Source organism: Engystomops pustulosus, chromosome 8 (genome assembly GCF_040894005.1).
Source record: "Engystomops pustulosus chromosome 8, aEngPut4.maternal, whole genome shotgun sequence".
Classification (NCBI taxonomy): domain Eukaryota; kingdom Metazoa; phylum Chordata; class Amphibia; order Anura; family Leptodactylidae; genus Engystomops; species Engystomops pustulosus.
The window spans coordinates 50184788-50208757 of record NC_092418.1 but is presented as its reverse complement, the minus strand read 5'-3'; the positions used below and the strand labels follow the sequence as shown (position 1 = coordinate 50208757).

General features: G+C 43.8%; 1 protein-coding gene across 1 annotated transcript in view; it reads right to left on the bottom strand.

Moving 5' to 3' along the window:
• PGAP1 (post-GPI attachment to proteins inositol deacylase 1) overlaps window positions 1–13526 on the bottom strand; it is a 316353-nt gene extending 302827 nt beyond the window's left edge. Inside the window, exons 1-2 of the mRNA XM_072120897.1 lie at window positions 13200–13526; window positions 7305–7458 (exon numbers count right to left, since the gene is read on the bottom strand). Of these exons, the coding sequence (XP_071976998.1) occupies window positions 7305–7458; window positions 13200–13331 (286 nt within the window). The 5' untranslated portion in view covers window positions 13332–13526. The remainder of the gene's footprint in view (window positions 1–7304; window positions 7459–13199) is intronic.
• Window positions 13527–23970: the final 10444 nt, after the last annotated feature.

The window sequence follows — 23970 nt, the reverse complement described above, 5'->3', positions numbered from 1 at the left end:
CTGGGAATTGAAGATAAATATTGCAAAATTCATTTAGTTGTTATATCAGAGAACTGTTCTCACCCTGAATATAAATCCAGACATTTATTTATATGGAAGTCAGATACAGTTGACATCATTAAAGCACTAGTCATAATCAATTCCCAACCAGAATCTCGATGGGTATCTCGGAAATTATCCTCCAAGAAGAATGTAAAAAACTGGTTTGTGTTCAGTATCCAATGGCTTATCCAAATAACATATTCTGTCCCCATGCCTTAGATGATCCTCGGAGTTCCTTTTTTCTCGCTTATTTTTCTTCCGTCATGTTTATTCAGTTTTCCCTCTTCTCCCGTTTTCACTATTTGTACTCCTCTCCTCATTCCCATCTCCTGCACGAAGGAATGTAAAACATTGGAAACCGGTATCTCAGCAATCGGTCATCCTCCAATGTACACAGCGGTTCAGATTGAGCCCAAGGTAAGTATAATTGTTTGTAACCTTATTACGATCAATATCACTATCTCTTGCTATCATGCTCTATGAAAAAGAATCAAAAGTTAAAAACACAAAACAAATTATAATAAAATCACTCCAAGCAATCAGAAAAAAAAGATTATAGCCAATCATGTGATATTCCTTTGGTTGTGCCATTTCCATTTATGTGTTATATTTCTTTGTTACAAGAGTCATTTTCTGATAAGTATTTTTCAAATATTTTTGATGCAATGTGATATGTATCATATTATCAGGGTAGGATGCAGTGGTCTTGGCAACATGAACCTGTGTACTTTTAAGATGTTTTTAACATATTTGTTGTTTGGTATTTGACATGAAATAAAGTTTTGTATACATTTTTTTGCCTATACACAATTCAAGTCTTTTTGGAACTGGTTTACGAATCGCAATAGTGTGTTGGCTGCTATGTTCTACATAACACGTTTTCTTATTAACTGAGCTGTGCAGGTTTCCGTCTCTGGTGTTGAATTTCGGCTTTTGAATAACAAGAGAAACGAGAAGTTTTGAGATACAAAAAGTATAATACACTAAACAGCTTCAATTCACAAATGTTTTCACTACATTTATGTATTTTTGTGTGATGAGAAAAATACAGTTAAGCTGATGAGTAAGAACCACTTAATAGGTTAAAAAATAAACTCTGGGGAATGTTTTAAAATGAACTTGTTTGTTTGAAAAGAAAAACAGGTTTTTAATTTGGAACTTGTATTATATATAAACGCCCCTTGGCTATGTCAGCACCATGCCCCGGAAGAAGTCTGAAGAGGGAAAACCTGGGTCGGGGCAAGGTGTCTGGCGTTCATTTTAGTATGCACATTTTTAAACTTTCTTTGTGAGTATATCAAAAATATTTTCAAGCTGGTCATTAACCCCTTAAGGACGCAGCCTGTTTGCAGGTTAAGGCTCGCAACTTTTTTTTGAAATTTGACCAGTGTCTCTTCCTGTGGTAATAACTTTTGAACACTGTTACTTATCAAAGCGATTCTGAGATTGTTTTTTCCCCACATGTTGTACTTCATTTTAGTGGTAAATTTTGGCTGAGAAGTTTTGCGTTTATTTACAAAAAAAAAAAGAAAAAAATGATGAATTTTTAGAAAAATTTGCCATTTTCGAAATTCAAAATCACCGCGTTTTCAGGCAGATAGATTTACCACCTAAATAACTTGCAGAACAACATTTCCCATTTGTCTACTTTACATTTTCATAATTTTTTAAATGTTTGGATAATTTATTTTGACGTCACGTGGCCTACAAATCGAATAGCAATTTTCCGTATTTTTGGAATTGACTATTTTGGGGATAAATACTGTTTGAAATCAAATTTTAAATATTTAGCAACAAAACCCCCTATATAACCAACCCATTTTCAAATCTGCATCCCTCAAACTATCAGAAACAGCATTTACAAAGATTGTTAACCCCTTGAGATCTTCATAGTAATTGAATCAAAATGGCGGTGAAATTTAGAATGGTCAAATTTTGTCGGTTATACGTTCATTTAGCCCTAAAATTTACACATTTCCAAAAGATAAAAAGTGAAAACCCACCATAAAATTTGTTCTACAATTTCTCCTGAGTGCAGCGACCCCCAACATGTGGACATTACTTGTGTTATGGGGGCACAGCGAGGCGCAGAATGGAAGGAGCACCCTGCAGCTGCCAGGATTTTAGTTTTCTGGTTGCCCCCTTTTGAAGGCTATAAAATTTTCGCTTTTCCGTTATTTGGGCCATGTGACGGCATTTTTTTTTGCGGGACGAGATGCTTTTTCCAGTGTTACCATTTTGGGGTTGGTATCACCTATTGTTGAAAATTTTGGAACTTTTTTTGAGGTCATGAGTAGAAAAGCATCAATTCTGTACTGGATTTTTTACTTTTTTTTTTTCGTGTTCACCGTATAGCCTAATAATCCTGTTATCTTTATTCTATGGATCGATACGATTACGGGGATACCAGACATGAATATTTTTTCTTATGTTTTACTAAATTTGCCAAATAAAACCCTAATGTGGGGAAAAATCTCTCATTTTTGCATCGCCGTCTTCCAAGTGGCATAACATTGTTACGTTTTTGGCTACAGAGCTGGTTGATGGCTTGTTTTTTGCGGGACATGTTGTTCTTTGCAACAATATCATTCTGGAGTACATATGTTTTGTTGATCACTTTTTATTGCATTTTTAGTGGGATATAATAGGTAAAAATCATAATTTTTGGCGGGTTTTTGACGTTTTTTTTTTTACGGCGTTCATCATATGGGTTCAATAGTTATTTAGTTTTATTCTATGGATTGTTACGGACGCGGTGATACTATATATGTGGGGTTTGTGTTATGATTTAGACTTTTTTGAGCGTTATATGTCTCTTTATATGTTTTGGGGCTTATGGGCATTTTTAGTGATTTATAAAGTAATTTTTTATTGAAAAACATTGTTTTGTACATTTTTTACATGATCCACCATGGGATATGAACAAGCAATAATCTGATTGCTTGTTCTTGATAATACTCTGCAATACTAATGTATTGCAGGGTATTATCAGTGCCAGCCTATGCAGATGCATAGGCTGACACTTTGCCTTTAAGATGACATCACAGACGCCATCTTAAAAGGTAAACCCTCCAGGCTTCTCTGGGGTCCCGATCGGACCCCAGAGGAGCCAAAACAGCGATCGATACCCCCCCCCCCCCCCCGAAAACTGTGCGGGGGGGCCGATCGTGGGGTAAAGACCCCCAGAAGGCATGTTAAATGCCGCGGTCGCGCTGACTGCGGCATTTAACGGGTTAAACACTCGCGATCGGAGCCCACTCCGACCGAGGGTGTTAGCCGGGGATGTCAGCGGTAAATTACCACTGAAATCCCGCGGCTAATGATGCCGGTTCGGCTGCTATGCAGCTCTGAACCGGCATCGGCTCTGCGCAGTAGCTGTACTGCGCTGAGCACTTATTTGCCGGACTCAGCGCAGTACAGCTATGGCGCAGAGCGCTAAGGGGTTAACAACAAAGAGTCTACTAGTGCATGAGATGCATGAAATACCACGAGGAAATTATCCATCCCTGACCATATTGGTGTGTTGAGAGTGACGTTCAACTTACTTTTCTGCCGATTTTAAAAGGAGTGTAGCATTATTTATTCATATTGCATGTCTAATAGCATTTATTCTGAGAGCATGCTTTCTGTTCAATTGCTCCTCTGAAAGACAACCACTAACTTGGGAAGACTTTCTTGAAAATACATTACCCAAAAGTAGCCTCGAAGAGGATTTACACATTGCAGCAGGAGAGGCACTTTTTACCCTCTTGTTGCAAAACCTATAAACAAGCAAATGTGGCTACAATAAAACATAACTTTTAATTAATATATATATATATATATTATCCCCTTACCGACATGTGATGCAGTATTAGGTCACATGCCGGGTGCGGATGCATGGAGAGGGCTCACGGGCTGATCTGTTGCCATGGTAGCCTCGGGTCTTCGGAAGACCAGAGGCTACTTCGCGTTAAACCATGCATTACAATGTGCTATCAGCACATTGTAATTTCTGAGGAGTAAAATCCCTATATACTGCCATACTGTAGTATGGCAGTATATGATAGGATCGTACAGACAACCTAGGGGTAAAGTACCCTAGGGAGTATGAAAAATAGTAAAAGAAAAAAAAAAAAAAAAAAAAAAAAGGTTTAAAAATTATAATTAAAAAACCCCTAAAAATTCAAATCCCCCCCTTTCCCTAGAACCGATATAAATAAATAGTAACAATCAATTCACGTCCGAAAATGCCCGATCAAAATAAAACGGTTTTTCCCTGCGTTTAACCCCGTAACCCAAAGTCGAAAATGGCACTTTTTTGCCATTTTAAGAATTTAAAATTCTATACAAAAGTGATCAAAAGGTCAAACAGTCCTAAAAATGATAACATTGTAAACATTATCAAAATCGGCAAGAATGACACTACCCAAAGCTCCGTATATCAAAGTATAAAAAAAAGTTATTAGCGCCAGAATATGGCAAAATCCCCCCCAAAAAAATTTGTACAGCAGGTTTTAATTTTTTTTTTTTAAATGTATGAAAACATTATAAAACCTATACAAATGTATTATCCCCGTAATCGTACCGACCCAAAGAATAAAGGAGACATGTCATTTGGGGTGTACATTGAAATCTGTAAAAAATCCAAGCCCACAAGAATACAGCAAAAAAAAAATTGTTTTTTTTACCAATTTCACTGCATTTGGAATTTTCCTGCTTCCCAGTACATGGCAAGGAATATTAAATACCATCATTTTGAAGTGTAATTTGTTACGCAGAAAATAAGCCATCACACTGCACTGAAAAATGAAAACGCAAAAACTAAAAAGAGCTGCGGCGTAAAAGTCCTTATATCTGTATATCACACAAAAGCTAAATGACGCCGCACACAGCCAAATTAGCCTATGCCACTCAGTTTACCGTATTTTCCGGGCCATTAGGCGCACCGGAATATAAGGCGCATCAGTCCGATGCGCCTTAAATATGTAATAATTCCATACATAAGGCGCATCGGACTATAAGGCGCAGAGTCCGGGGGTGTGGCGGAAGTTCGGGGGTGTGGCGGAGGTCCGGGGGCGGAGCGGAGACCCGACGGGACGAGACGAGACGCCGAGACGAGACGCGGAACGCGGGGAAGGTGAGCGGGGGAAGGTGAGAGGGAGGTGGAGAATGGCATACTTACATAGGTCCCCGCTACCGGAGACAGCAGATCTCCAGCGGGAACTGCAGACCGACGCGGCAGAAGTTGTTCGGGCCGCGTGGTCTGCAGTTCCCGCTGGAGATCTGCTGTCTCCGGTAGCGGGGACCTATGTAAGTAGGGTCCGCTGCCCTCCTATAGGGCGCACCGGACTATAAGGCGCACTTTGGATTTCCAAGGAAATCCAAGGCTTTTATGTGCGCCTTATAGTCCGGAAAATACAGTAATAAAAAACACACAAGGCAAGTGTATGCCTACAATGCATGGGTATGGCAATAGTGGAGTATATGAATGAAACTATTAGTATACAAAAATGACATTCATATAGATAAAAGAGAAATTGGAACAATATCACCAAATTCTGTAGTGTGCTTGGTCATGGTCATAGTCCGGTAGATGCGATGAGACATCCTGGGAACCTGGTGCCCCTTCTAATGCATTCCTATTGCGGCTGTACCGGTCGCCCGAAAGAATTGCTCCCGCCCTAACAAAGGCGGTCCCACACTTGCCCTAGTGACTTTGCTGTCCATCAATATCCATAGGACAAAGAAATTTGTATATATTAGGCAATTCCGTTATATCCCAACGTGCCCCCCCCCCCCCCCCACACTTCCTTAGGGGTTCATCAGGGAATACAAGAAAAACAAAAATTGGAATATCCGGTGCCTAAATGTCAGGGCTCTCTCCCTGGTATAGGGGAGGATAGTGGAGAGGAATGGCATGAGGATGGTTACACTCAAACATGGGACGTTACGTTGCAGCAGGCAACTCAGTAGTAGTAAACCGTTGCTGCCCGCGATGCATATGTGACAGCGGCCATGATTGTTGCACCCATGGAGTAAAAAGTACAAAATATGGAGTTTAGGACAGAATGCAGGGTAATTCAGAAAAAAAGAGAGAGTAGATTTACGCAGACGATCGTACTCATCACAGAAAGCAAGCGTAACTGAGGGTCTCATTCAAGCCCTTTGGTGCCATGGTATCCAGGTGGAAGATCCACCTTGTTTCACATTGTAGAAGTTTTTTGTCCCAGTTACCCCCTCGTGTGGGTCTATTAACCTTTGTGATGCCATGAAACTTCAGAACCTTGGCATCTGCTCCATGCAGACCATTCACGTCTTGCTATTCTCCGACGAAACTCCATGATCATTTTACCCGCATACAGCTCTGTAAATGACCCCCTCTGATTTGAAATGAATCAATGTCATGATGTCTATATTTTCATTCGTTACATTAGAGGTGAACATCTTGCAAGTTTTGGTATAGGGGCATGCTCTGCAGCCACTATTCCGATACATCCCCTTGTTGGTATGCACATCCAGCCCTTGTTGGTATGCACATTGTGCCAAAGCAAAACTATATGCATTTCTTAGAACCCAATCTGGATACCCGTTGTGTTGGAATCTTAAACATGGGTCATCAGCCTCTATTTTTTAAAGGATTGGTCACTAGAACAATTTAGTCTCAGATGTAAGTATTGGCCACGTGGGATACCACGCATGAGGGGGAGTGGATGGCTACTCTCCCAAGTAACGAATTAATGGCTGTTTTCTTTCGATAGACCGCCATTTCTAATGATCCAGCTGGGCTTCTAGAAATTCTCACATCAAGAAAAGCGAGACTCTCATTCTGAGTCTCAAAGGTGAAGGCTAGGCCCATGAAGTTCTGATTAAGACCCTTAATCTTAACTTAGTCTTAGTCATTCAGCTTTTGTGTGATATACAGATATAAAGACTAATATTTTTTTTTATAGATATAAATAATTAAAAGTTATGTTTTACTATAGCCACATTTGCTTGTATACATGTTTGAATTGTGTGGTCAGTACTGGTCATCTTTGGTACCTGAGAAAGGACAAATTGTAGTCTGCTTAGACAAGGTAGATTCCTGTTGGTACTGCAACTAACATACTACTGCAATTTATGGTGTGTTCTATGAAATTGACTTGTTGCTTTTATAGCTTGTTGCAAAACCTGTTTAATCAGACCACACCTATAAAAATTTACCAAAGACATGACTGTTGCAAATACAGGGCAGTAACATTTTTTTCTTTTATTTAATTCAATTAAAATATGAAACATACCTTGCTTATAACTGCCTGCATTTCCTGGAAGAAATAAAATTGGAATTCCAGATAAGGACAGATTTCGGTTTTCCTCCATATAAGTTCCTTCACCATACAGATGTAACTCGTAAGCTGGATAAAGCGTTGATACCCTTTTTGAAAGTTTTATTTTCTAAAAATTAAATAAAACATGGAAAAAGGTTTATTATTTTTCACACATACTTGCCTCTCTTGGGCACTCTGCTTCAGCTGGGTGCAGCCTGTCACAAAGGGCCCTCTTGATAAGCAAATGCAAGCAATGAATTATATTTCTTGAGGTCTATTCCAATACACTAACCAGGTTATACATCAGACATGTCCCATGGAAAAGCGTGACAGCTTGCCCTCTCCAGACAAAGATTTATCAACGACTCCATGCTACCCACAAAGATCCAAACCTAGATATAGCATCCCTGTATTATCTGTTTATCACCTAGTAAGGGGGGTAGGTATTTATGACCCTATAAGCAGGAGTACCCCACATGAATGCTGTGAAGTCACAGAGACTTCTGAAGTAGTGTAGAACATAACAAGACCAGAAACTTCCAAAATATACACATAATGATAAGTGAATATAGGCAGTCACCAACAGGGAACCTGTCAGCAGAAGCCAACCTAATAAACCACTACGTAGTCAAGTATCTTAACACCTTCTTCATGTATATTTCATCATCCAGTGTTGTGGCACCATCCAGAAAATCACCTTTGAAGCTAGATGTAAATTGGTTGTATAAAGTCACTGAGGTGGAGAGTTTGGCACTAACATTTTTTCTGGCAGAGTAAAAATAATCCTCTTGGCATTTCTGAGTATGGAATATATATATATACACACACACACACACTCGGCTGTACACAAATGTGCCTGTGGAAATACTGGTCAGATTTCAATGAATGAGCAAAGTGCACTGGACTCGTGTTGCAGCAGCGGTGTTGCCGTTTGTTTACAGGGGTAGGTAGGCACACTCCACTCTGACAACTTCCGCCGCTTGGCATGCCCGCCTGTCCCTGCTCCTATACAGCATTAGTTTCAATGTGTATCAGGTGCTGGGAAGGGGATGGGTGGGAGTGCCAGGCGGATGGAAGTTGTCACAGCGGAGTGTGTCTGCCCCGGTAAACGAACATGAAGGACAGCAGCGCAGAACAATGGGAGCACTGGAGGGGGGAAATATCAATTTTTTTTACAGCACCCTGCAGCCCACCTGAATATTTTTCAATGAACTCAGACGACCCCTTTAAGGGTAATGGTCACACGTACCACTAGCACAGCAAGTGCAGGGGGCCGTGGAAAGGTGTGTGTTTGTATTAACCTAGTATGTCTGCTTTTTCTGCAGTTTATATACATGATATGGGCACCTCCAATACAAGTGTGATGAGCAGCAGGCGGTTGTAGATGTTACATAAATGTGACTACTCACTATGGATTTCAGCAAAGTGCCCTGTTGATTTGTGGCGACATTTTCTTCTGTTACAGCCACAGACTTTTATATGTGCAACATCTATAGTCCAGAGACATAGGCATGTAAAGAATAGGTAGGTAGGGGGCTGCACTGCTCAACACAAACACACACTCTGGGGCTCATTTACTTACCCGGTCCTGTCGCGATCCAGCAGCGCGTTCTCCGCCGAGGATTCGGGTCTTCCGGCGATTCACTAAGGTAGTGCGCCCCATGTCCACCAGGTGTCGCTGCTGCGCCGAGGTCTGCCGGAGTTCACCATCCAATCCTGGGTGCAGGTAAGGGTGTGTCAAGCGACACAGTTTTTTTTTTTTTTTTTTTTTTAAAAAACACGTTTTTTCCGAATCCGTCAGGTTTTCCGACAGCCATGCCCCCCCATTTTCGTTGCATGCATGCCGGCATCGATGTGCCACAATCCAATAGCGTGCGCCAAAAACCCGTGGCAATTCAGGGAAAAACTGCGCAAACTGGTAATATTCGGGAAAGCCGGCGAAAAATAGCGATTTGGGCCCTTAGTAAATGACCCCCACTGTGTTTAGGAGTTTCTATTCTGCTTGTGGAGGGGGGGGGGGGGTTATGCGAATGATGCCACCACGCTGGGCCACGACAGAAACATGATCTAGAAGGTGTTAATGACGACATGTCGCTTTTGGTTTATTAGGTCAAAATTTGCTGACAGAACCTGTCAAGTCAATAAAACACTATCTGCTCATACTAAAGTAAACAGCTCTCTAGACCTCCCCTAGTTAAAGCATTGTTAAATGTGTAGCTTTATCGGAACATACCAACAAGCTAGAAAACAATCCAGTACGTAGCGGTCCTACCGTCGGACCTGGCTTACAGTCCAGTGTTTTCACAAGAAGGGCGGTCCGAGAAGGCGATGACTGCAGCATCAAGCGTGGCAGTCATCGCTGCCGTATAGTATAGGAGTGGCGCCCCCGGAGAGAAGCTGAAGAGAAAGGAGCGCCTCAGACCGCCCCCTCAGACTGCGATGTACTGGAGCGTTTCCTAGCTTTTCGGTATGTTCCAATAAAGCTACAGATTTAAGAATGCTATAACTCGGAGAGGGCTAGGGAGCTGCTTACTTTCGTATGAGCAGCTAAAGTGTTTTATGGACCTGTCACCTCTAAAAACGGCTCTAGGGACTGCTTACTAAAGTAAGCAGCTCCAAGTGCCAAAACAAACGCAGCAGTGTTACACTGCTAGCGCTATCAGAAACCTCCGTTAACGCTGACAAAAACTGCTGTGCTCTACAGTAGAAACGCCGGACTGCGCTGGAAGCGTGACGCGCGGCAGTCACCGCTGGCCTATGGAGTGGGGAAGAGACAGTGCCACGGACTGCCTCCGCATGAATACGCCGAACCTCTTTCAGCACGGCCCGGCGTTTCTAGTGTACAGCGCGAAAGGTTTTGTTAGTGTTATTGGAGGGTTCCGATAACGCCCACAGTGTAACACTGCTGCGTCCGTTTTAGTACTAGGAGCTGCTTTCTTTAGTAAGCAGCTCCTAGTGCCGTTTTTATAGGTGACAGGTACCTCTCTGCCCACTGATGGTGAACTCTCTGGAGGCTTGTAATATACTTTACTTTCAGGCTGATCAACTGTAAGGTCTCTAATAAATGTTAATTCTTGTTCCCTGGTCAACTCCAAGTTTTTAAAATTTTATTGTCACAGGAACCCAAAAAAATTCTTCATTTGGAGTTTCACTTACTAAATATACCTGTTCTGACTTGCATACAAATTCAACTTAAAGGGAACCCGTCACCACTATTTTCACAAATACAGGTAGTGGCAGGTTCCTATAGAGCTCTAGTAACTATCTGACACCCTTCTTGTAGCTAAAAGTAGTTCCCCTCAGATCCCCATAAAATCAGAGTTAGAATCTTGCCTGGTATCTATGCAGCTTTGGAGCGAGTCCACGGGGGCGTGGCCTAATGTCATGTGACATGGGTGACATCAAAGGTCCTTGAGCTACTTAATATGAAAACTATACCCCATGTACATATCTGACCACATAAAACAATCACCGCAGCCTCCATGGACTTCTACTCCTCTCCATGCAGGCTGCTGTGATTTCATGACATATATGCTTAGTGTACAGTTCCTAATGCAACAAAAGCTATAGGACCTGTGATGATGTCACCCTGGTCACATGACATTATAGCAGCATACAGAGATAGGGATGGAGAGAAGCGGCTGGATTCAGCCTGAGTAGGCCACGCCCACCTGGACTCCACGTAGCCATGCTTAGTTACCAGATAAAACTATAAAGTTGAATAAATGGGGATCTCAGGGGAATATTATTTAGCTATAAGCTGGGTGTCAGATAGTTACTAAAGCTCTATAGGAACCTGTCACTACCTGTATTTGTGAAAATAGTGGTGACGGGTTCCCTTTAAGAAACTATCTTGTACATCCTCTAGATGACCTCTTAACAAGTGGAGACCTGAGGCACCTTTTGTTGAGCAGGGGGCGCCCTTAGGTAATCCAAATAAATTCAGCTACAACATCTTGATGGGGTCTGCCTCATGTCCAACCAGTAGGGATAATCCAGGTACTGCTGTCCCAAAATAATTTAATCTCCTTTTGCCAGATTTGGGGTTGTACAGAATACACCTGGTGAATATCTACATCATGTTATGGTCTCCCAGAATTGCCCTTTGTCCTGTCCAGTACCTTCTGTTCTCTCATTCACACATTAGATCCAGAAGTTGTATATGATCATACCTGGCTCCATTCATATGCCAAAGTCTCACTTTTTGCTATCCTCCTACAATATCTGTCCACCTCCCTCTGATTTACTGCAGCAACACAGTTTACCAACAAAGGGACAGGGGTTACCAAGGGTCATCTTGAGGCACTGCTTGTCCTGGAGAACCACATTCATAAGAGGTCTGCAATATGGGACAACTATCCACATACCTATATTCTAGGTGAGTGGATTCCTCCAGTGACTATGGCTCTTTGCAGGTGCATCCACTATTCACTAATACAGTTACACTTTCATAAACCAGTTGTCGCTGCCAACACGTTATGGCCTACTCCAGGAACCGTACACACACACCCAGATATACCGCTTAACGCAGAACATAAGCTAACAGCTAGTTCACAGACGATCATAGGGGAAAAAGCTGCCTACAGTACAGTGCAGCGGGAACGGAGCACGACTGTGACATGCAATAGACCTCTTGCCTCTTTCTTGTGGCTTGTGCCACTCACTTTTTATCAAATACTAAAAATCTTAAAAATCTAAATAAAAAGTAACAAATACAAACACAAAACCCAACATCCCAACGCCTACTCCATTGCCACTCCCCAGATGAGCACCTTTATTTCTTGAGGTAGCAGCACAACAACCATCCATCTGGATAGTATCAGAGGCCTTGTATGGGATCAGAATCTCAAATTATGTGGTTTCACCCAACAAGTTTATAGAGAACAAATACTCCCAAAATAAATTGTTAACAGTTACAGGTATAGAGATGTACTATAACAAGTTACAATCTAGGCCAACGCACTATAGTAGAACCACATACAAAAACACTCAGCGACAGAAGCAATGCAGCTCAAGAGGTAACAAATCGTAACAATGATACTTCCTCTCCAATCCAGTTGAAAATATGCCACAAAATATCAGCAAGCTTGTGCAATGGTTTCCTTTCTAAACATGATGTGAATGAATGTGTGATGGTGTGGTGCAGGGAACTACAAATACCTTCAACAGTAGGAATATGCACAACCCTAATACACAGACACTTTATTTGCATACATCTGAAAACTGAAACTTCACAGTGTAAGTGTCCCACACGATCAATTAAAATTGGAATGGCAATAAAAATAAATCTCTAATTTTAAAGAGGACCTGTCAATGTTCTAGGAGCTGCTTCCTAAAGTGTAACACTGCAGCATATGCTGTAGCACTAAGCTCCTAGTGCAGTTTTTAGAGGTGACAGGTCCTCTATAAAGGGTTCACATTATGCAAGGGGGCTACTTGGTGCACCAGGGGTGTGGCTATAGCTGTTCCTGCACCAGGCTTGTAGTTATGGGAGTACAACATCAGTCCTTGCAGTGCTGAAGGCAGATTGGTGGGGTCACCACAATGGCAAATCCTGTCATTTTTTTCTGCCAGTGTTTGAGACCACAAGCTTTAGAAAGAGGAGGACAGACGTAAGACGATATAGGATTTCAGTAACAAGCAGAATAGAGCATTTGTGGTATGTTACTATGGATACTAAAGTTTGTACAAGAAAAGAAAAGTAGAAGAACAAATAAAAGTTATTCTAGTTGTGAACTCACTCAGTATCCTGCTAATAGCTCCTTTCACTGATTTAGTAACAACCTGTGCCACAAAATGAGATTTTTCACATTCGCCTTATTTAGTAAACCTTCACGAGCAAAGCAATGTCTCATTGTTATTGCTCACCTGATACTCTGGATACTCGAACATGTAGGTCATGCTGCACCTGTTGTTCTCATACATAAAGAATACGTCTATGACTCCCAGCGATACTAGCAGCACCAACAAGCCGTTAAACACAGCGCTTGCCAGCTTCATTGCTTCCTACTAACGGGTGACGATCTCCTAAAAGAAATGAATTACACAAAGCGCTTGCTGCGGGACTGTGCTACCATTGTGCACTATGCACTATGCATACTCCATTGCTATTAGGTTATAGGATACGGAGTCCACGCTGCCGCTGCGATACTTCCTGATACAGACACGTAACACTCTTGCCTATTGGAAGGCTTCCTGTCATTTCTATTGGTTCATATAATGTGCTCATTGATTGGTTACCTCGTTTACTTACTTAGTATTGGAAGGCGACCGTATCCATAACGACAACGTATGGCGTTTATATGTGGGTAGACACTTGCTATGCCTGGTGTAAGTGCTGAGCTCTAGAGGCTGAACGGAATGTCATTCACCTTGTAGGTAAACTGTCCTAGCTAATGTCAAACGTACATAAACTGTTTCTATGGTTCTCTTTATACTTTATGTGTTTAACCCAACAAATGCTGCAGACGATTAGGGCCTGTAGCCCTTAAAAGGATTGTCCACTTATCCCAAGCTTCAATAGGTACTTACAAGACCATGTTATACATACCCTGTTACTCTGTGTTGCTGTTGTGTGATTAAAAATTTTTTATTCTTCTTGTCCTTGTTCATTTATGCAGTCAAAGAGGCAGGACAGCTCAAGCTGTAATGTACATGGCGCTGGTGTGATTGAGAGCTAGCCAGCCGTACACTGGTGCTTGCGCGGTACACCTCTGGGGCTGGCCACGGACACGCACGCCGATGCCAGACTAAAAGCCAACTTCCATGCTCCAGGGCCGACTCTGTGAAGTTTAAAGGGCCGGCGCACCGCTAATTGCCGCTGGTCGCCCACTGCCCTAATTTATAGCCTGCCTCTACCTGTGACCGCTGCCGGATCTTTGTGCCTCATAGCCTGAGAGAAAGCTTTTTTTTGTGACTTCTGTTATTATCCGTTGTGACCTTCTTTTCCGTTCCTGATTTCGTATCTCTACCGCCCCTGTTGACCTTATACTACGACCCCGACTCCGATCCTGTGCCGCCAGTCCTGACGTTCTGCCTGACATGACTCAGATTCTGCCTGCTGATTCTGTACCTTGCCTTGGCCACTACCGTGAGCAATGTCTCACCTGTGGAGCGACCTGGTGGTATCCCGCCTCAACAAGTCCAACCCGCTTTGTGGCGGGCTCTGGTAATAATAATAATTATTCTTTATTTATATAGCGCACACAGATTACGCATTGCTGCACAAAGCATGTCAAATTGGTCTGGTGAATACCAGGTGTCGGCTTATATCATTGCTCACGGTGGTTCCTGACACCCTAAGGCCCCTTCCACACTAGCGAGTGTGATGCGATGAACTCGCATCACACTCGCAACGCAAGCTGCCGGGAACGCACGGCCCGAACGCTGCACCGCGGGAGTGAACTCAGCATGTCAGTTCACTCCCGCGGTGCAGCGTTCGGGCCGTGCGTTCCCGGCAGCTTGCGTTGCGAGTGTGATGCGAGTTCATCGCATCACACTCGCTAGTGTGGAAGGGGCCTGAGTAACATTTATTGGTCATTATTTATGTGTCAGTAAGAGTAGACCAAATTTCTTTATGTATGTATAAAAATCTATAATTTTTTGTATGATCATTTTCCAAGTGGCATAACTTTAATGAATGGTTTATATAGCTGGTTGAGAGCTTGTTTTTTGTGGGACATGTTGTGCACTGTTGTACTTTACAACAGTACCATTTTTGTATTGATGACTTGTATGTATTTGATCACTTTTTATTGCATTTTATATGGGGCATGAAAGATAAAAATCATAATTTCCCGGGCGTCCTCCATGACCGCCCTTCTTGGAGGTTGCCTCTTTAACCTGTAGGGACAGGAAAAGTGAGAGGTTAAAAGGCCCCTCCCCTTCCTTCCTCCAGTGTCTTCCTGTCCCTACAGGGCAGGAGCTGAGAGGTGCTTTCTCTTCTCCAAAAGGGGGGGGACTTGTACCTGACTGCCAGGTGCCTGTTCTGAGCAGTCCTCCCATTGATTGGGTTGCTTTCCTGGGACAACACAACCAAAGCAATATGCTATCAAAATTAAAACTTAACTTTTAATAAATAGTGTATCATAAAATGGTATCAACAAAACAACATACAATTATCCAAAATACCTAGTATGATAGGCACGATTTTTGTGTCCCATAACCACCAGATGCACAATAATCACAGTTATGCATGAATGGGGACAGATACTGTGAGGAGTATGAGAGGAAAAACAGGTTTGATCTCACCAGTCTTCACACGAGTGGATTGCATTCCCAGGCAATCCTGAAGGGAGATGTTCTAACTGTCCCTGTTTTTGCCCTCTTCAGAATCCTACCCCATTGTTAGTAGTTCCCAGCCCCTACAAGGGTGGTCCCCAAAATAAACTGTCCCTACATGCATTCTATTGTGCCCTATAACTCAGAATTTTCGTTTTCCCTATTCCCTATGCGTTTTGTGCACAATTACATGCACTCTTTAGGGGAAACAGCAGCGGATTGCGGTATGTCATGGGTCTGAATGTCCGTAACGCTACCTAATCCTATATGCAGGCATCGGGCCACTATCTTTCATTCAAAAACCAGGTGCGAGCAGTGGCTCGACTCTACCTGGAACTAGCTAGGTTTCTACAACGGCATCGGGGCCAGATTTCGTGCAAACGCGCCATAAGTAGCCATATCGGCCTTCCCACTCACCTCCTGCATGCCAGTCATAAGTCTCAGGAGTGTTCACGCGAGGCCGTTGGCGGAGTCAGTAACCAGGGACGTGACAGACTAAGCGTCTCCATCCCTCTGTTGTCACTAAGTTCCCTCCCATCGCCTTCCCCTAGCGTACAGTGAAACAAGTCTTTCATTGTTATCGGGTAGGCGGGGTTAAAGGAACATCACCTCTCCAACAGCTTGCACCGCATCGTGGAAAATCATATTTAAAATGCAGTGAAAAGCTCAAGGGGTAAGTTTTATATATTGCTCCCCTAGTTTAACTTAACTAGCTGTTGAAGGGTTCATAAGGCCTTTCTTTGGTTCAAAGATAAAGTCTTTTCTTCTTAATGCAAAAGATAAGGTAAGGATATTATATGCATGCTTGTTTGACACACATCGTAAGGCTATAAGAGGCAAATATCTCAAAAAAGATAGCAATGCAATAAAAACTCCAAACTGGAATTCTCAGATTTAGGATGACTTAACTACAAAAACGAGGAAAAATCAGCATTTCATTAAGGCCTTTGGGGGCGACCGTGTCCAAAAGGAAGATCCATTTGGTCTTCCGTTGCAAAGTTGATCTGTCCCAGTCTCCTCCCCTTGATGGTTTCTGTACTGCTTCAATGCCATGAAATTTATGTATAATCAACATTTATTAGAAAAGGCATAACATAAAACGGTACAAACAGGTGATGGCAGTACAAGGCTGATTGTGCAGGATCAGAAGTATCAAGATCATTTGTTCATTATAGGTTGGGGGTTGGAGTCAAATCGTATTACTGTGAGTAAGAAACCCCAAGGTGCCATTCCATACATAGTAACTATTATATTGTGGACCAATGCGACCACACAAATAAAGGAATATAAGATGACAAACATAAGTATATAATAGAAGAGAAAAAGAAAAGGGAGGGGGAGGGAGGGGTATGGGGGAGACGTGGTACATACAAGGGGTGGGGAACCTGTAAGACCGTGTTCATGCGAATAGGGGGGGCTATGGCGTGCTCCGCCTATGACAGAAGATCGTGGAATTCCTGTGAATTTGAAAATATGTCCCATAGAACCCATGCTGTGTTCATCTTTCCTGGATCTGCAGAATCATTAGCTACCAACTCCTCCATTCTACGAATGAACCCGAGCTCCTGGATCCACTCAACTATCGTGGGGGATGTGGGCTCTTCCAATGTCTGGGAATTACTGTACGGGCTGCGGTCAAAAAGTAACGAAGGAGGCCTTTCTTAATGGTAGACATACTACCAGGTATAATCGATAATAAAGCTAACTGAGGAGAAGGAGTGGCCCTTTTGCCAGTAACCTGATGGTAGGCGTCGAAGACCTTGTTCCAGAACGGTTGGAGGACCGGGCAGCTCCACCATATCTGGAGTAAAGTACCCACTTCTGCACCGCAGCGCCAGCACATGTCTGAGACCTTGGGGAAAATTCTGTGAAGCCGTGAGGGGCACCTAGACCACCTGGACAGTATAATTATTTTCCTGAAACTACAGGGAAGTGGCATCTTATGCGAGAATAGAAAGGCCTTATCTAGCTCCTTGTCCAACAGAGAGAGCTGCCTCCCATGCTCCGATATAATTCGGCCTACCAGGAGTGGCATCCTCCAGCAACAAGCCATATATGGCACAGAGAGCATGAGCTGGTAAGGAGGACATTCTGAATAAGGCTTCCAGGGCCATAAGAGACGACCCAAACGCAGTGCGCTCTGGGTCTTAACCGGGACCCAAGGGAGATAACGTAGCGTGGGAGAGACTAGGTCAAGTTCTAGCCGGACCCACTGTTTGGGCTCAGTATTATAAGTCCACTCAACCATCCGCTAAACAATGGCCGCTGTATGATATAACTGTGGATCAGGGAGTCCCACACCCCCCCTAGCTTTCGTACGTGACAGCACAGAAAAGCTAATATGACTAGAGCCACCACCCCAAATAAACCTCCGAAAAGCGGTGCAAAGTCCTGAGAAGAAAAACTTGGGGGTCGGATCGGCAGTGTCTGAAATATAAAAAAAATAAAAGGTACAGAAAACGGGGCATTGTGTCCATCTTTAGGACATTTACTCGGCCGAACCAGTGGAGGTCACTGATGGTTCTCTCTAAGAGAGGCTTGTAGTTTAGAGCATATAGAGATGAGAGGTCCGCTGAGATATGGATACCCAGGTAGCAGATGTGGGAGTTCCTCCATTTAAATGGGAATTGAGAGGCCAGGTGGAGCACTTCAGTTACGGGGAGGGAAACATTTAAGATCTCTGATTTTGAGAGGTTTACCTTAAAATTGCTAAGGGAGGCGAATTTCTTAAATTCTTCCAGAACATTGGGGAGAGGTGTTCCATGGCTATAACATATAAGAGAGGGGATAAGGGGCAACCCTGTCTGGTGCCATTCTTAATACAGAAGGGATCAGACATGATACCGTTAGTTCGGACCTGGGCCTTGGGGGCCGAATATAATGCCTGCACCAAACCCAGGGAGCGAGGGCCAAGGCAAGCACATTTGCTGCCTGGTCATCTTGGCCCTAGAAATAAGAAGTTTTATTGGTGTTATCACGAGCTTCCCTGCCCTGGATGAAGCCTACCTGGTCATTGTGGGTAACGGCTGGGAGTAGGGGCCCTAGACGGTTGGCCATTAATTTAGAGAGTATCTGTATGTCCATATTATTAATGGATATTGGGCGGTAGCTGGCCCAAATGGAGTGGTCCTTGCCAATGCCATGAAATTTAATTTTACTCACATCCCCATTGTGAACCAGATTAATGTGCTGGGCTAGGGGCGTATCTCTTTTATGGGTGATGTCCCCCAGATGCGCCCCTACTTTCCTTCTTAGCTCACAGATGGTTATCCCTACATATTCGATTCTGCATTCACATACAGCTCTGTAAACCACCCCTTCTGTTTTGCAGTTGATAAACTGTTTTATTTTGTAGGTGGTGTCTGTGACTGTAGATGTAAAGGAGTCGCATCTAAGCATATAAGGGCAAGCAATACACCCACTTAAAGCTGCCAGTGATTTTGGTTGATCTTCCAAGCCATGTACTATTGTGATTTTGATTAAAATGACTATGGACCAAACTGTCCTTTTAATGAGCGTCCCTTTCTGTATGTTACTATTGCATAGGGGTTCACTACCTTTTTTATATATGGGTCCATCAACAGGATGTCCCAGTGTCTCTCCAGTACCCTTTTCGCATCCTTAGCTCCATTATCAAAAGTCGTGATTAATCTGATCATCTTCTCCTCTTTCACTACGGTTTGTTTTTTGAGGAGTTCATTGCAATCTTTTTGAAGCGCATTTTGTTAGGCTGCCCTTAGTATTTTATTGGGGTATCCCTTTTCTTGGAATCTGAGGTGCAAATCATTCGCTTGTTTAATGAAAATATCTGTGTCCGAGCAATTTCTCCTCAGGCGCACATACTTCCACCTGGGGATCCCTCGTTTCAGGGGTATTGGGTGACTGCTTTCCCACCTCAGTAAAGAATTTGTTGAGGTGGTCTTTGGAAATACTTGTGTTGTTAGGGCTCTGTCCGTATCTATGGTGATTTGTACATCCAAAAATGGTAGATTCTTAGTTGAACTTTCATGAGTGAAACGTAAGCCTAGTGGGTTGATGTTAAGCTCCTTAACAAACCGCATGAAGTCAACAGGGGAACCCCGCCAAGCCCCTGCTTTCCTGGGGCTTCCAGGGAATGAGGATTTGGGGATCCATCTTTGTGCCCTTAAGATCCCATGGGGACCTGCTGGGACTGGGATTCAGAGCATGTGCACTCGCCGGCTGTGCAGCTTCCAGGGCATTACACAGGTATAGGGAGCTACCGCCAAAGACCAATGGGCAGGTAAGTTTTAATGCGGGTTATGATCCACTCTGCTCTCTCTCTTCTCTGTGCTGTGGCAGGCGTCCTTATCACTCCTTACCATGATGGGTGACTCGAACTGTGGACCCTTGATGACCCCATGTATTGTGAGGTAGGTTCGGGGAGTGAGTTACGGTTTTAGGGATATTGAAAGTAACCTGTCCCTTTCCTTAACCATTAGGATCTTCCTAAGGAGAAGGAAAAAACTAAGTCCAAAAGGTGTAACATATGCAGCTCCAATCTCTAGGAGTCGTATAAAAAGTCATCCTGCAAAGAATGCTCATAAAAAAATTCTAAAACGGTAGAGGTACTCTTTTTTTAGAGGAACTAAGAGCTCTAGAAAGGCAGGAAGTACAAGCCTCTTCAGGGGAACCCACTCAGAAAAAAACAGTAACATTAACAGTATCTGATTTGGAGGCTGATTCTGATGCGTTTTCAGGCTCAAATCCAGACCTTGCTTTGGAAGGTGAGCCTAAGGGGTCTGTGTTTTCAGGTGTCGGGTCAAAAATTGCTCCCCCTCACTCCTCGTTTTTTTGCCATCTTTTTTTTTGCAGATGTTAATATGCTAATTGGCAGCGGCTGATCGCTGCCCTGCTATATAGCCTGCCTCTTCCTGTGACCTCTGCCGGATCTTTGTGCCCTGTTGCCTGAAAGAAAGCGCTATATTGAGACTATTGTGATCTATCCTTTGAGAACTTTGCTTTCTGACCTCGATTCTCTGCCGCCTATCTTGACCTTCTGCTACGTCCCCAACTCTGATCCTGTGCCTCCTGTCCTGAACTCTTATCTGACTATGACTCTGAATTTGCCTGCCATTTCTGTACCATGCCTTGGCCACTACCGCAAGCAATTTGCGTCTGTGGAGTGACCTGGTGGTATCCCGCCTGTCAGGATTCAGGAACAGTGGATCCTCTGGACCACCGCGGGAGATGGTACTAGCCGACACCTGGGACCGGAGTCTAAATGGCACCTGGTCTTCACCAGAGCCTGCCGCAAAGCGGGATGGTACCACCAGGTCGTTCCACAGGTCCGACTGAACCGCGGTAGCAGTCTCGGTCGAGGTACAGGTCCAGGCAAGCAGCAGAGATGCAAGGTCAAGCTCAATCATGGTTCAGCAACGGGAGGTCAAGGCAGATGGGAACGAGAACACAAGCACACAGGAATGGGAACTCAGGAGCAGGAACACACAGGAGCTAGAACGCAGGAACACACAGGAATATCGCAGGGTAGCTTTCACAATGGCGTAGGCACACAAAAATCCGGCGAGGCAGGAAGGTAGGTGCCGGATTATAAGGAGAATGTTCAGCCAGCGCACCAATCAGGAGTGCGCTGGGCCTTTAAATAAACGCGTGCACACGGCATTCTGCTGGGGGACTGGAGCCAGGACATGTGAGTTTGCGGCATCGACCAGAGCGGGGGCACTCGGAGGAACACAGGTGCGCCCGTGATCCGAGACAAGGATCGTGGGAGCTCCCGTGACACCACAGCAGCAAGTCCAACCCGCTTTGCAGCAGGCTCTAGTGCATACCGGGTGCCACTTAGACACTCATGCACAATAAGAGAATCCATGAGCATTTTGAGACAACTGATAGCCTGTATACAATGCGTTGCATGGAGCCAACATCACTCAAGAGCCTTACAGTCATAGATTCTAGGTCTGGAAAGACCTAGTAAAAATCCAGATGGTAAAATACTCTCTAACCTGGTGGTCCCGAAAGGACAATGTGACGACAGTAGCATACATCAGAAAATAAGGGGCTACCAGATCAAGAATATTACAGAGTCTTTCACACAAAATATTCTTGTGGGCAGAAAAAAAAACATAAGAGCTCAGCTAGATAATCACTGAGCTCATAGCTTAGTGGATAGCGGCTCTGTGTCTCTATGGCAGAGGATCTGGGTTTGAATCCTGGGCTGGGCAAAAATTTATTTCATTGAACCTTGTGTCTGTGGGAACCCTTGGAGATATGGTCCCTGCTCTCCGCTAACCCGACACATCTCTCAAAAGGATTTCCTGTAAAAGCCATTCAGAAACGCAGGTTCTGGCTTTGAAAGTGTTTACTAGGGGGGACCTGGAGGGAATATCCGTGACAATCTCCCAGCTGCCCATGACCGCGGAGCAGAGGTAAAAAAAACGGGACTGTCCCGGCCGATCTGGGACGGTTGGGAGCTATGCAATAGCATGTTCCTCTCTATACATGCACCTGGCACTCAGTTACCTTTGCTTTATGAACACAGTCCAGCATTCAGCTGGTGTGTATCAGGTCTGTTTTGGGATGTGGAAGGGTCTGTGACCTTTTGCACTCTTATGTTCTTAATCTGCCTAATGTGCCTCTGATGTCCTGAGTCATGTACCATGAAGAATATTTAACCCCTTCCCAGACATTGGACGTAGTACTACATTACGGGCGGCAAGGACTTGCCGCATCGTGATGTAGTACTACGTCCAGCTTCTGGCACTGGCTGCCGGACGGCGCCAGTGCCCTGGTGCTGTGCGATCTTGTCCAGGAGCAGCATTAATCAGTGTAATACATCTGGAATAAGAGCTTGAACAAGTGATCAAAGCAGTAGTATGTATAGAATGGAAATCGTCTTTCTGGCGTTTGGTCTCCCACTAAGTTTCTCATCCTGGTAGAGCAGAAGGCCCGTAGTTGTGCGTATTGGAACTCTTGTCTTGTAATAAGTGGAATTCTGGAGTTATTTTAGTCAGGGTTTTTAGTCTTGGTTAGTGGGATGTAAGATCTGCTGTAGTCGATGTATCCCCTGGGTGCACCAGGCTGTGAAGAGCCTGTTCCTTTGTCCTGCTGGGAATTCTGGGTTGTCCCATAGAGTGAGATGTTTTGAAATTTGATAGAATATATTTTTTTTTTTGCGTAATGTCTACCATGTCGATATAGTGTCTCTCAGCAATAGTGACTGCTTAGCCACCTGTGGCAGTTTCCCTTAAGGGATATGTCAGGCCTCTATTAGCCCAAATGGTTGCTGCAGTGCTTGTTCTAATTTGGTATTAGAGTAATGGCTGGTGGGGTTTAGCCAGTCTGCGAGATGTCTGTTCAAGCATGCTAAATTATATCTATTGAGGTTTGGGAAATTCAGGCCTCCTAGGTGTTTGCAGAATATCAGTTTCTGTAGTACAATACGAGGTCTATTTCCCTGTTGTATGAATTTTGTGAATGTTTTGTTCAATTCCCTGACGTCCTGTGTTTTCAATAGTAGTGGCAGGGTCTGCATAGGGTATAGGAGTCTGGCGAAACTGATCATTTTAATCAGATGGACCCTCCCAGACATATAAAGTGGCAGGGGTTCCCAGCGCTTTAGTTCTGCTCTGAATTGGGCAAAAATCTGGGGGTAATTAAAGGAAACCTACCACTTGAAGTGGTAGGTATAAGAAGGAAATACTGAGCACCAGCTCAGGGTGAGCTGGTGCCGGAGCTTATTTTTGTTAGTGTTTTAAACCGCTGTATCGTGGTTTGAAACACTTTTTAAACTTTATAGCCGAAGCTGCTTCGGCGCAAGGAGGTACGCGCTCGTTGCAACCTGCGCGCAACGGTGCACGGCTCTCCTTCACTTCCTATGTAGCCGCGTGCACGGTTGCGCGCATGGTGCGCAGAGCGCATACCTCCGCGCATACCTATAGCTTTGGCTATAAAGTTTAAAAAGTGTTTTAAACCGCGATACAGCGGTTTAAAACACTAACAAAAATAGACTCCGGCACCAGCTCACCCTGTGCAGATGAGATTTCTGTCTCTCTCTGCTGTGTGCCTGTAGTCACACCCCTGCAGTGGCTGCACAGAGTTCACACTGATCACTTCTGCAATGACATTGTGAGCAGAAAGAGAGGCTGCAAACTACAAGGAGATAAGTCAACCGGGGAAAGGGGGAGGCAGGCACAAAAGATGTAGCAGAGCTAAAAGTGTAACAGTGTTTAAGTCTGTCAGCCTCTGTTTGTCATACCTCTTTGTAATAGGCATTTCGCATCTCATCATCTCTCCTTCTATGTGTCAGTGCGTTAGTACAACAGAGTTGTACAGAGTTCACCATCTTTTTACTGGTGCATGTAAGTGCTTGGGTCAGAGAAAC